This window comes from Hesperophylax consimilis, chromosome 11 (assembly GCF_061612785.1).
Source record: "Hesperophylax consimilis isolate HC1 chromosome 11, BYU_Hcon_1.0, whole genome shotgun sequence".
NCBI lineage: Eukaryota > Metazoa > Arthropoda > Insecta > Trichoptera > Limnephilidae > Hesperophylax > Hesperophylax consimilis.
The window spans coordinates 30,540,803-30,555,813 of record NC_142846.1 but is presented as its reverse complement, the minus strand read 5'-3'; the positions used below and the strand labels follow the sequence as shown (position 1 = coordinate 30,555,813).

Below are 15,011 nucleotides of genomic sequence, written 5' to 3'. Positions count from 1 at the left end.
ATTTCAACGTTCATTTTCAAGTTCTGTGAAAGATTTTTTCAAGTTCTGTTTTTATTTCAGTTTTGTCAAACAACTAGCCTACAATGATATATTAACAGAACTTGAATAGGACTTTCACAGAACCCGAAAATGAACGTTGAAATTTGATGAATTGTTCAAATTCTCCGAAACAACCCGTTCTAAGTATTAGTGGGCAAAATGAAGAACATTTATTGGCAAGTAGGTAGGTACTTACTAGTATATAAAATATTATATCTAGAGGAACAATATTTTTGTCACGTTTTTCATCGGGTGGGTTCTAATACCGTTTGAGTAAAAAATAAGAGTACAAATGATATATTATATCATTTGAGTAAAAGAGGGCAAAAATATCATTTGACAATGTGTGTTACAAAAACATAATTTCATTGGATTATTTATTTCCACTGTGTGTAAGCGAGTTATGAGAGAGAGTATAATATATATTCATAAAATAAAGAAAAATACAAGAAATTAATGCAATGTGGGCATTTTTTTATGATCTCAGGTCCGGCAAATCGGGCCTTAAGGCGATGCACTACGTCGTGTAATATTTTAAATTGAGCCGCTATCAATAACAACCCTTACGTAGATGGCGATAAGGTTTAAATTCCCGCTTAACACCATCCGCCTGTTTTGATTTATGCAAGAAAAAAACATGGCCAAAAAGTGCCCTTTATTTTATTTTGTGGAAGTTCCGGCATAAATATTAAAAAAAATTTCGATCATTTTATAAATAACTTAATTTTCCACATTATACAATAAAATCATAACCGAAAATGGGTTCGTAAGTAGGAGATTTTGAACTTTAAAACAGTTTTCATAGGCCTTAAACATTATTTTTTTCTGGGTTTATAAAAAGAGTTATCTAAAAAATACTCAATTATTTAAAAAAACACATAATTTTGCATTACTACATATGGCATCGCCTTAAGGTTAAAAGCGACACTCGTCATATTCTACGTGTTCATAGATAGCGTTAATTAATTTATGTTATTAAAATACGCTTTTTGTAAGGTATTGCTTTACAATATAAAGACAAATTATTTGTTTGCGCCCGTACATACGAAATATGATTAATATGAATATGAATAAACAGGTTTGTCCGTAAACTCAATTATTTCAAGAAAGGCATACAAGTACAATATTGGATTGAATCATAGGTACAATTACAATTAAAATATATTCAAGTAAATGAATCGACTGTCATAATATGCTAAAGTAACAGTGAGGTAGGTGTAGTGCTTAAATTGTTAATTCATCTATTTATATCGAAAATATCAAATAAATTGAAATAATATTACATTTGAAGGTCTGTACTAGTCCTGCTTGTCCATAATCGCACCCATATTAGGTATTACTATCAATTTATTAGCTAATCTGAAGAAAAATCTATATTTATAGGTATTAAAGTTCTTTCAGATAATAATCGCATTTGAGTAGGTACCCACTAGTGATGGGTAAACTATATGTATTTTAATAATCGAATTACTTTTCGAATAAATGGCCCCGCCGATCGAGGCGGGAATAATGTTAGCTCCTGGCTATATACGATATTTTGAACTGAAATGTCTTCAAGATTATCTGCCGTTAAATATTCATTCGAATTAAAAGTAATAAGCACTATTATATTATTATATAAATTCTTGTTTACAATCACTTTAACTTGTTATTAATTATTAACAAAAAATATAAAATTCAATCATTCACATAACATGTTTTCAATGTATTTTACTAATTACACCGTTACTTTATTGAGTATAAATAAACATGAACAATGTTTATTTATACTCAACACTTACGACGAAAATATTCGGCGGAGAGCTAAACAATCGGCGTCGCCGTATACGTGTGGGACATTAATTCGAGACATTATTGATACGATTGTTTCGAAATCGAATAAATCAATTATTAAGTACCTACCTAGTTATTATTTGACTACGCCCATCCCTGTGCACAAATAAAACTAATAGTGCAACCATGATACCTTCAAGATAAATATATTACCTCCAAGAACCATGTCTGCTGAACTTGGAGGAAATGTATAATATATTATACAGTAATATATTATTATTGAAGTGAAACTTCTTTAGGCGCGTAATGGATTTTCGGGGACGGAGTAAAACCGAGTCAGGATCGACACGAAAATGCGGGTACCCCCACCACCGCTCACCGTTCACTGTCCCTCTCTCACCATATGCGCTTGTTGAGGTGGGGGAGCCGCTCACGAACGTTTTGCTTTGAGTTACGAGCGAGATACGAGTTCGGTTTAGCAGGTCGGCCGGTAGCGCACTTGCGCGGCCACGCCCACCACGGCCAGTGAATTAGAGATGGGCGAAGCGGCTCAGTTGAGGGAGCCGGTTCACTGGGTCCCGTTCACCTGAAAGATCCGCTTCAGTGAACCGGCTCGATTGAACCCCCCCCCCTCCCCCCCTCCATAAATAAAATAAAAACAAAGTTCTTCGCGATAAAAGAATACATACGTATAGTCGACGATATTATACAATGGTACAGATATTGAAATCGACATGTGTTCTACACTCTACAGTGTCCTAAGATGTTTAAGATTCGCTAGTGAAATTTATTTTAATTGTACATTGTGACCGAAATCAAATTGGATCGTTTATTATACAATGTGCTATTTTTATGTTTTGGTGAAATTAAAAGTATTTATTATTTTTTTTGGTAAACTAATATTTAAGACAAGATTTTTTATGCATAGCACAAAGGGTAACAATTATTTTATAAGCAATAATTATTAGCCTGAAACACTAGTATATATTGAATTATTTCGCGGATAAGAGATGTGTCATGTATCTTTTATCAGGAGATTTTTCAATGTGGATGAGTGTTTTAGGCTAATAATTATTGCTTATAAAATAAAAGTATTTAAACATGAAACCATGAGATTTCATTTTTCTTTTATAAAAGTTGCACTTAAAATATTTTTAGGGTTTTATGATGTTTCATAACAGGTTGCGTCTGACAAAGCTCCCTCCGGAAGAATGAGCTGAAAAGATAAATGCTTTAAAGGTCATTTCTCAGGACTGCGCTTCGTCAGATGGGACCTTGCTATCGTGAGGAAACATTCCGACATTTTTGCTTCTTTGGGAATATTATATATTTCGAAGACAAAATTTTTGCCCAGAAAAATCGATCAATATATCGTATATTTATGATTACATTCAAAGGGGATTCCCAATTTTATTGGAATACCCTTTTATTAGAATGAAAAAATGAAATCGAGAAATCTTTTGTTTTGTTAGGTTTTTGGTACAAAACGTCAAACTTCAATCGTACGGTAATCGTTGAATCACGTTTCTTATCGCTTTTTAGTTTTTTTTTACCCGGAAAACATAATTACGAACTTTTTAATAGCTTTAATTTAAATTTACCATGATTTCCACAAGAAAAAAGAGTGAAATTTGGAATCATTTTTCTGCGGCCACAAAAATTGTCAGATGTGTTATTTTTAAATTAAAATCTATAATCTATATCAATAATATTGAAAAAATTTCTTCAAATTAAGGTTAAAAAAATCAATTGGTGAATGGAATCAAAATATAGAACAATGAAAATAAACTTAAATCTATTTTAAATTAATTCTGTCCCAAATAAGTGCAATAATAATATAAAAATTGTGTTGTGAAACAAAATACTTCGGTGTGAGAATGATAGCTAAACGTCATTCATGTAAGTACTCAATGCCAACATTACTTTTTTACGATTATTTCGATATCAATGATTAACTGAAAATAAACCATGAACATAATATAACTCTTCCTTGTTCCTGTTATAATAAACTAAATAAGTGCCGACACAACAACTAAAATGTTATGCAAGCGGGAATACCAGTATTATTATGTCATATATATGATCAATCCGGTCAGTACGTCAGTAGTGATCCGCGAGCCGTGAGATCCGTTGAACGATGTATGCGGATCTTCGTTCGCGAACGGGTGAGTCGGCTCTTCGGGTCTGGCGGGTCACCTGCTCACCGGCTCACCGTTCGCGAACGACTGAAGCGGGTCACCGGCTCACCGGCTCTTCGTTCGCGAACGAGTGAAGCGGATCACCGGGTCACCGGCTCACCGTTCCCGAACGGGTGAGTCACTACCGATCCGCGAACGAGTGAGCGGCTGATTTGGGAACCGGATCTTACGGATCGGTGTAAAGATCCGGTTCACTGAGCCGACTCGTTCGCGAACGACTCACTTCTACAGTGAATCAGTTAGCAGCGTGCTCCCGCTGTGATAAGTTGTGTTCGCGTTTTGTGTTGCGTTTACATTTACATTTATAGTTGTAGTTCATTTAATTAATTCAATTAATTTTTGATGAAATGAAAATAGAGAGAGAGGAATACTAGAAGTTTCACTTCTGTCTTGCGTAGGCTTGACACACCCACTTTTTTTTTATTATAGCACAGACACGTTGAAAATCACGGGAATTATAATTGTAGGACTTGTGAAGCTGTGAAAAAATATTTATCAGGATCATTGCCTTTCAAAAGACAAAATCAGAAATTACATTTAGAATGACCGGTAAACTTGAAAATTATATTTATAAAAATTAATAAAAGAAATACACATTTCAATTATAAGTGGTTAATAAATAAAATATTGTTGGTACCTACTTTATCGCTTATCTGAATCGTTCCAACAGAAAGTTTCAATTTTGAAAATCTAAGCAAATCCCAGTTCTAGAGGTCATTGAACTGGAGTTCCAGAGTGAACAGAGACACACCACCGACATTATTATGTTTAACTATAATAATACAAGCTGCTAAGCTAAATAAACGATTAAAATTAGACTAACCAGTAGTACCTACCCACATTTTACACTACTGAGAAAGGATTGCTAGTATACCTACGTAGATACAGTTACAGCATTCCTTACCCAACGCCGCATGCAGCTAAATGAATGCAAAATTTTAATTATTTCGAATAATTAGCATATTCTACAATCATCTCAATGTGAGTTGTTAACAACCCTAGCAGCTAGTATGAGTGACTAGGTCAGCGAATTATTACACTCTATCATGATAAAACTTAATTGATAGGGCCATTTTAATTAATACAAGATTGACAAGCCAGAATTCCCACGCCAATACTCGCAACATATTGACAACCTTGCGATGTCAGAAGATCGATATATGTGAAGTGATATCTCACAAAAGCGGCGCTATACAAATTGTCCAATAAATAAATATATTAGCATTAGTTGGCTGACTTTTGGAGAGGATGCTTGCGCAAATATTTGTCCAAAATGGCTATGGAAAGGGAAGCCCAGGCAGAAAACCGCCTTCAAAAGCGCATGGACGGTTATGTATGGCGTGCTAGGCCAAAAATTCCCAAATGACTAAAGAGATAGATTCGTTCTGCGAATGTTTTACAAAACAAATTATTGTAATTAAAGCCGAAATTAGGGATGTCGGTAAATTATTCTATTTCCCGCGAGTACGAATGTTCCTTTCCGTGCACTCTAATTATTAGCATTGTTGTAAACTGAAACAATAAATAAGTACCTCTATCTTTCCCTTTATATTTTCTCATTTGCACATAAAGTTTTCGCTCAATTACCCATTCGCTTCCATTTAGAATCGAATCAGAATCCGACCGGTAAATACTATCTGATTGAAAATAAAAGTTTAACAGGGGAAAAAACAATAACAAGTCGCTTTTACGCAGAGTTGATTATTGTAGAAAGTTTCTGGTGCATGACGCCTTTTATCGAATGGGTAGGTTCCACCTATAGAAGTAGGTGAGTACCTACCTTATAATAATAATATGATATGGTTGGTACTTCTCCAAGTAGGTACCCACCGATGGTGTCGAGAAAGTACCGGATACTGGATATTGAACAAAAAACGTTGTATTTCGTTTTTCAAAGGGTTTAGGTACTTACCTACTTATTTAAAAAAAAACATAATTATGTATGCAACGATTGAAACATCAGATAGTGGGGGTTAATGGTTTTGCCTGATAACTTTGGTGGGTACCGCACAGAAGTTCCAACTGTTGGGCATCTGCTGTAAGGTTGAAAGGATGGGTAGTAAATGAAGATGGGGAGTACCTGGCTATTCAGATTTGGTTATTAAACAGGGCTAAAGTAATTTCAATCAATGCTTTAATTCTGAACGGTGATCTTTTCACAAGAGTGATTGATAATGAGATTAACAGATCTACCACTCTGGAATATTCTACCTAACGGTCGATTTAAACTGGGTTTCCGCGTTTTTAGTCGATAAATAGAATCCGAATAAATCCGTTGGAAAAACAAGTTAGCGTAACCCAGCCAATCCATGTTCTTATAAACCCACGCCAAACTTTTCTGTGCCATTCTGGTATTGTTTCTAGAGATGTAATTAGAGTTCATCATAGCATCCTTTCTGGGCGGGACCTGTAATAAAAATTGTCGCTGAAATTAGTCGTAGGTAGATTAGGAAATTATTTGTCGGCGACTTTAGACAGTGATAATTGCAAGATATGCGTATCCATTGTAGTTTCCCATTTAATCTTCATTAAGAAGTGCTGGTCGGGATCAAACAGTATACCTACTCAATGTATCTACTATCTAATAAATGACAATGACAAATAATGACCATTTTTTATTGTCAATCGCCTCTCTATGATCATTCTTCACTGGAAATCAAATGAGTGTTCAACTCATAAATTTAAATTTTATAAGAACCTACCCCAACAGTGATACGCGATTTTATATTTAAAAAAATATTAACTTAGGACGGGTCGTTTTGTCGGAACAATTCATAAAATTTCAAAGTTAAAATTCAAGTTCTGTGAAAGTTCTATTATTATTTCGTTATGAGCCAGTTGTTTCTCAGAACGGAAATAAAAACAGAAATTTAATAGAACTTGTAAGTATCTATACAAAGAATTTTTGGTGCCATATTACTATTCGATTCGAGTGTTATTCGAGATTATTTGAATAATTAAAATATTGCAAAGAGTGGGTATAATAAATGATCGATCATTTTGAAATGGTTGTCTCGGTTATGGTCATCACCATCGCAGAACAGAAAACGTTAACACATCAAAAGAAATCGTGTAGGTGAGGTTTAGTTTTAATATCACACATCATCTTAATTGTATTGTACTTATTCTATTTCAAAGCCAAACGGTAAAGTGGGTACCTACATCAATTAATGATGATTTATTACTATGGAGAATTTCTCGGAGACAAAACATTGCTCAATACTATTCAAAATGTCCAATGCTAAAGTCTAGTAAAACATCAACCATTTGAAGTCACGTGTGTATCCAAGTCCATAATATGTGTCATCTATCAATATTGTCATATTGAACAGTGAATATTGTTAAGATCAAAGAGTCTTTATTACAGTTCAATAACGACACATTAAATATACATTAATTATGATTGTTAAGCTTGTTCCACTTCGACTTAGCTCTTTTAGACTATGCATAGTAATAAAATAACGTTCTATGCATAATCATTCAATATTATGGCCTGGTTTTATGGTTGTTGAAATGCTAGACTCATAAGACTTGGGTCATCAGTGATTGCTGATGACACACCACTATTTAAAGAAAAAAGACAGGGTTTTTTGCTGCAGGCAACTTTTTGTCGGGCTTCGTCCAAATTGGTAAATTTCCCTGATAGTAGAGTTTTGCACCTTTGTATGTACAATAGGGTGTATCGATTTTTAACTTTTTTATTTTTCAAATTCCAAGCTGAGAAAAAGTTGTTACTAGGTACCACAACTTACCACAAAAAGTTTTGGATTTTAAAAAAAATGTTTAGGTCTCCCGCACAAGGCTTAAAGTTTTAATTTTTTTCAAAAAATATAAAAAAAAAAATTTAAATTAAAAAAAAATAAAATCGTAACTTTTGTGTTCTGAACTCATTTTATGCCTTCTGTAAGAAAATTAAAATTAATTCCGGTGGTTTAAACTTAAAAAAATAACATGGTTCATATATGTACACAAAAATTACAAAATTTCATCAACATTAACAAACTTTAGGGCTTGTGCGGGAGACCTAAAATCCATTTTTTATAAAAAAAAATAGTTTCTTACTTATTTTTATGCCCTAATATTACTGTTTTTTAACTTGGAATAAACACAAAAGTTACGATTTTATTTTTTTAAATTTTAAAAAAATTGGATATTTTTTGAAAAAAATAAAACTTTAGGCCTTGTGCGGGAGACCCACGCATTTTTTTAAAAATCCAAAACTTTTTGTGGTAAGTTGTGGTACCTAGGAGCAACTTTTTCTCAACTTGGAATTTGAAAACAAAAAAAAAGTTAAAAATCGATACACCCTAATGTACAATAGCAATTATATTCTGTGCAAATATTAACTTATCACATTAGTACCTATCAAGGGCGTAAATAAGTAGGGAGTTTAGGGGGTTCAAATCCCCCCCCCATCGGCCTCAGTATTGCATAGGAAAAAGAGAACAGTACGCGTAGATTACATTCCTGGAAAATACAACAATATTATTTGCACAATCTCTTTTATCAATGTGATGTAAATAATAAGTGGTGGTAAGTGGAGGTCCCAAAAATCTTTCTAATAAATTTTCCATCCCCCCTCCCCTTCAGGTCGAACCCCCCCCCCTCGTAATAACGCTATAGCTACGCCACTAGTAAAAATAATCTATTAATTTTTCTATAAAAATAGCAACCATTTGTGGATGCCGACGTTTGAAATTCACTGACATCGTTCACCAACCGTGACAAGAATATCGACCATCATCGTACATGAAGTTGGGTTCATAAGTATGATTTTTTTCTTTTTTCATTTTGATATTTGACTTTAAAAATATTATGTTTGGTTAGACATTCGTCTTTTTGATTTTGTTATTTCGAATTTGAAAATATTTCATGTTGAAAAACACTGGACCCCAAAAATTTTTATGTTTCTGAAATTATTTATGGTGGGAAAATTTGAAAAATTCTTTTTCGGAAAATGGTTCAGGATATTGTATAAAAGTTTTTGAAACTGAGAAATTCTAGTTTTGTAAATTTTTCACATTCTTTTGGACATTTTCTCATCGGGGATGCTGTGTTGCACGGTATTATCGTCAGATAACTTGAGACCAGTGGCGGCTCGTGACTTTTGGGTGTACTAGAGTGCTAATACTTTAAAAAAACGGCATTTCTGATGTTGTTAGAGCTGAAAACGATTTTTATTTTTTTTTCGAAAATCGATTTTTTGTATGAAGATTTTCAGGAAATTTCAGTATAGCCGTGCGCCGCACGGCATTCCTGAAAATCTTCATACAAAAAATCAATTTTTCGAAAAAAAATAAAAAATCGTTTTCAGCTACAACAACATCAATAATGCCATTTTTTGTAATATTAGCACTCTAGTAACCCAAAAGTCACGAGCCGCCACTGCTTGAGACACGCTGTTTAATCCCCAACCCACTTAAGGGTCCCAGGTTCTTTACTGCTCATCTTGAAAACACCTACTACTAAGTCACTTCGGACAGCCAGGTTGAGGCGCACAGTTTGAGCTGCATCTCGCCAAAAGGTCCCAGGGAATTTACTGCTTGGGTGTAGTACAACTGCCACTGAGCCAACTTCAGCCGTCCAGATCGAGATGCACAGTTTGAGCTGCATCTCGCCAAAAGGTCACAGGGAATTTACTGCTTGGGTGTAGTACAACTGCCACTGAGCCAACTTCAGCCGTCCAGATCGAGATGCACAGTTTGAGCTGCATCTCGCCAAAAGGTCACAGGGAATTTACTGCTTGGGTGTAGTACAACTGCCACTGAGCCAACTTCAGCCGTCCAGATCGAGATGCACAGATTGAGCTACATCTCGCCAAAAGGTCCCAGGGAATTTACTGCTTGGGTGTAGTACAACTGCCACTGAGCCAACTTCAGCCGTCCAGATCGAGATGCACAGATTGAGCTACATCTCGCCAAAAGGTCCCAGGGAATTTACTGCTTGGGTGTAGTACAACTGCCACTGAGCCAACTTCAGCCGTCCAGATCGAGATGCACAGATTGAGCTACATCTCGCCAAAAGGTCCCAGGGAATTTACTGCTTGGGTGTAGTACAACTGCCACTGAGCCAACTTTAGCCGTCCAGATCGAGATGCACAGATTGAGCTACATCTCGCCAAAAGGTCCCAGGGAATTTACTGCTTGGGTGTAGTACAACTGCCACTGAGCCAACTTTAGCCGTCCAGATCGAGATGCACAGATTGAGCTACATCTCGCCAAAAGGTCCCAGGGAATTTACTGCTTGGGTGTAGTACAACTGCCACTGAGCCAACTACAGCCGTCCAGATCGAGATGCACAGATTGAGCTGCATCTCGCCAAAATGTCCCAGAGAATTTACTGCTTGGGTGTAGTACAACTGCCACTGAGCCAACTTTAGCCGTCCAGATCGAGATTTATTTATTTATTTATTGACGCCCTATTGGGCTTTTAAGTACATAAAAATTACAAATTTCATTTTTAGCAACAGTATAAAACAAACAATAGAAAATCGAAATAAAATATAATGATTTCTTATACATTAATTACATTTAAAAAGTGGTAGACTAATTTGGCTTTAAATGTATTAAAGTTTAAATTAAATATGTCAGCGACATCACTTAGTTCATTGCCCAACCTATGTATTCTTTCTAACACAGAATTCGTGGCGAAGTTATTGTTGTAGAATAAAATATTCCGTCTAGTGTATTTTGGAGGTATGTGTAAAGATAGCAAGTTTATAGTGTCAGGGCAGTCTAACCTTGAATGCACAATTTTATATAATAAAAGAAGATCAAATATTTTTCGCCTTTCAGATAATTTCAATAAGTTAAGTTTACTGCGTAAATTGACATAATTGATTTCAATAATAGGAATACCAATTTTGAAATTAATAAAACGTAAAAATTTATTTTGAATTTTTTCAATTTGTAAACAATGAGAGTTGAAATGAGGACACCAAATGGTTGCATTGTATTCAACCTGACTTCTAACCAGAGACGTGTACAGTAATTTTATAGTTTTTATGTTATTAAAGTCTTTAGCGATTCTGAGAATAAATCCAAGCATTTGTAATCCCTTACTGGTAATGCTATTGATGTGATTCAAGAAGCGTAATTTGGAGTCAAAGATAACTCCAAGGTCATTGAATTCAAAAACTCTTTTTAGATTGGCATTGTTAATTGAGTAGTCGAATAATAAAGGGGTTTTAGATCTATGGAAACTGATCGTTTGGCATTTGTTGATATTAAGATGTAATTTGTTTACGATGCACCATTCATAAAGTTTATTTAAGTTCATTTGCACAGATTGAGCTACATCTCGCCAAAAGGTCCCAGGGAATTTACTGCTTGGGTGTAGTACAACTGCCACTGAGCCAACTACAGCCGTCCAGATCGAGATGCACAGATTGAGCTGCATCTCGCCAAAAGGTCCCAGAGAATTTACTGCTTGGGTGTAGTACAACTGCCACTGAGCCAACTTTAGCCGTCCAGATCGAGATGCACAGATTGAGCTGCATCTCGCCAAAAGGTCCCAGGGAATTTACTGCTTGGGTGTAGTACAACTGCCACTGAGCCAACTTCAGCCGTCCAGATCGAGATGCACAGATTGAGCTACATCTCGCCAAAAGGTCCCAGGGAATTTACTGCTTGGGTGTAGTACAACTGCCACTGAGCCAACTACAGCCGTCCAGATCGAGATGCACAGATTGAGCTGCATCTCGCCAAAAGGTCCCAGAGAATTTACTGCTTGGGCGTAGTACAACTGCCACTGAGCCAACTTTAGCCGTCCAGATCGAGATGCACAGATTGAGCTACATCTCGCCAAAAGGTCCCAGGGAATTTACTGCTTGGGTGTAGTACAACTGCCACTGAGCCAACTTCAGCCGTCCAGATCGAGATGCACAGATTGAGCTACATCTCGCCAAAAGGTCCCAGGGAATTTACTGCTTGGGTGTAGTACAACTGCCACTGAGCCAACTACAGCCGTCCAGATCGAGATGCACAGATTGAGCTGCATCTCGCCAAAAGGTCCCAGAGAATTTACTGCTTGGGCGTAGTACAACTGCCACTGAGCCAACTTTAGCCGTCCAGATCGAGATGCACAGATTGAGCTACATCTCGCCAAAAGGTCCCAGGGAATTTACTGCTTGGGTGTAGTACAACTGCCACTGAGCCAGCTTCAGCCGTCCAGATCGAGATGCACAGATTGAGCTACATCTCACAAAAAAGGGCCGCTCGAGTTAAGCATACCTGCCACTGAGCCACTTCGGTTGGCTAGGTCGAGACGCACAGTTTAAGCTGCTTCTCCCCAAAAAGGTCTCAGTTACGTTTCCAGTCTAGTTTAACAAATCTACCAGTGAACCACTCATTCAGTTTGACACAGTTTGAGTCGCATCTCATCTTGAACACTGAACTACTTCTGTCGGCCAGGTCGGTTTACAGTTTGAGCGGCATCTCGCAAAAAAGATCTCGGGGACTACACCGCTCGAGTTTAGCACACCTACCACTAGCCACTTCAGTCATCCAGGTTGAGGCGCATAGTTTCAGCCGCATCCAAAAAAGGCCCAGGGACTTTACCGCTCCAATATAACTCACCTACCACTGAGCCACTTCAGTCGTCCAAGTCTAGTCTAGTTCGAGCCGCATCTAAAAAACGCCCAGAGACTTTATCGCTCGAATTTAGCTCAGCTACCACTGAGCCACTTTAGTCGTCCAAGTCGAGGCGCACAGTTTGTGCCGCATCTCACAAAAAAAAGCCCAGGGTTATTACCACTCGAGTTTACCACACCTGCCACCGAGCCACTTCGATCATCTCAGAGTCGGTAGTCGTCGTTGGTTGCTGTATGAATTGTAAGAATATATCTGGGGAATTTGAATTCAACCAATCTATGAAGCGGTTCTTTTTTGAAAATAACAGAGGGCGCCACCTCCGTTCACAATAATCATAAACTACATCAGATATCAGATGCAAAAATGAATTTACAACAAGCATAATATTTTAATGTATAATCAATGGATAACGTACCTGGTTTTCCTGCTGTATTACTGAATGACTAAGCAACTACATAGTAGGTATTAATAGTTTTCCAAGAAAGCCTTACTGTGTTTCATGAGATAAAGAGAAAAAAAAAAGAAGCAAAAAATAAAAAAGAAATAGAAACAAAACTATGCAATCCGGTTGCATGGTTTTGTCATAACTTCGCTTATTTGATTCCAGTCATAGAGGTCCATCCACCCACATTCACATTTCTTTATATGCTTTCCATATCCAGATTTTCGTAGCGGAAAATCCATGGAGCTCGAAAATATCACGGCTGGACAGGTTTTTCAAATCTTCAAACGCAATTTACTAAATTGCCCCTTTTTTGGGTTGCATGGTTTTGTCATAACACGGCATGACTGTGACATAGCACTGAGCTCCTGGACTTGGAGGTTCTGGGTTCAGAACCCGGCATTGGAAAATAATTATGTATATACTTAATATGTACTATAATGGCTATTCCAGTTATATTCCTTCTAAAGCGGGAGATACTCTGAATATCCCTGGTGAGACTACCATTCAGAATTTAAAAAATGGCTATGAATGACTAAATATTCAGTCATCAGATTTGAATATAAATAGCACTGCACTTCCAAACCTTTATCTATACCTTCATACTTATTAAACACACAAAATTCCCCTCAAACGTGAATTATCATAAAATAATCAGCTAAAGAAGCAATTATGTACCCACAGATACAGAAACATAGTTTGAACCACAAGACATAGATGCCTCTAGTGTAGATAGATCGTAGAGGTTATCTAGTATCCAATAGGCGTCGGTAGTATAAAGGGTCGCCCCTCCATAGTGGATAACCAAGGTACAGGAAGACATGAGATTTTGAAAATGAGAGATTTTCTAAGAGCCTAAGAGATTGGACAATTGTCTCCAGACGGTTTATCTTGTCACCATAATAAAGAAAAATATCATAGCTTAAAAACATATACGTATTCATATAGTATAGATCAACAAATGCTGATTCTGAAAATATAGGTTTTATAAACCGGCGAGACACCCAAACGCCCTGTGATTGGTCGGCGGGTTCTGGCAGCACTTTCATGGGTTGGCCAGCTGCTTGCATTGAATCTGCCATGTTGCGCAGCATATATTCGCACATAAGTCACTATTGCTGTTTACAAATTATTTCAAAAGAAATGATGTTTTTTGGAAAGCTAAATATTTAAATTGGGTTTTTCTGTTGCCATACCGACCTGAGAAGGAAAGACCTTACTGTCATGAGTACCCCGTGTCAGATTTTGTTCATTTTGGTGCGCTTTGAAAAACGCAAATTTTGAAAATTATTTTAACTATGATATTTTTTTTCCAAGTGTCGACACTTGGAAAAAAAATGATGGTTTTTAAGTTAGGTGAACATTAATAATATATATTTTTTTAAATTGACTGGAATTCCGTATTACTAAAGGTTATTGTTACAACTTGTTTGCTGCCCAGTCAAAACATTATACTTACCTGGCAAGTCACTCCAGATTAACCCGTTACAGTATTAGAAAGTTGTAGTTTGGGAAGCTATTATTATTGATTACCAGATTTTCATTTTCATTTCATTGTACTGATTGACATTATTTTTTATATTTTAGGGGAGTTTGGCAAATACCAATGTTGGCAGTTCATTCTGCATATATTGGCAGCAGTGACAGCCGGCATGCACATGATGTCGCTCACCACCGTCGCAGCTGTTCCCGATCACCGGTAAAACACAACTTCCATTTTATCCTGACCACCGAGCATCCTACCCACCGGGCTAATGACCTTAAAACCTCATAAATGTTATTGGCTTCAAGCATTGACTAAATCAATGGCTTCAGGTGATATTTTTAACAGAAAGGGGTATCTGTAGTCTAAGTCTATCTGTCTGCATGTATCAAAGAGTTCTAGAGCTACATGCAGACACAGAACCTAAATTAGTATTTTTAATTTTAAGAAAATGGTTTTCAGCTTCTCTTTAAAGCACCATTACT

At 36.5% G+C, this 15,011-nt stretch overlaps 1 protein-coding gene across 1 annotated transcript in view; it reads left to right on the top strand.

The window, feature by feature from the left end:
• LOC149420018 (organic cation transporter protein) overlaps positions 1-15,011 on the top strand; it is a 65,306-nt gene that overhangs the window by 46,232 nt on the left and 4,063 nt on the right. Inside the window, exon 2 of the mRNA XM_089637426.1 lies at positions 14,631-14,742. Within this exon, the coding sequence (XP_089493552.1) occupies positions 14,631-14,742 (112 nt within the window). The remainder of the gene's footprint in view (positions 1-14,630; positions 14,743-15,011) is intronic.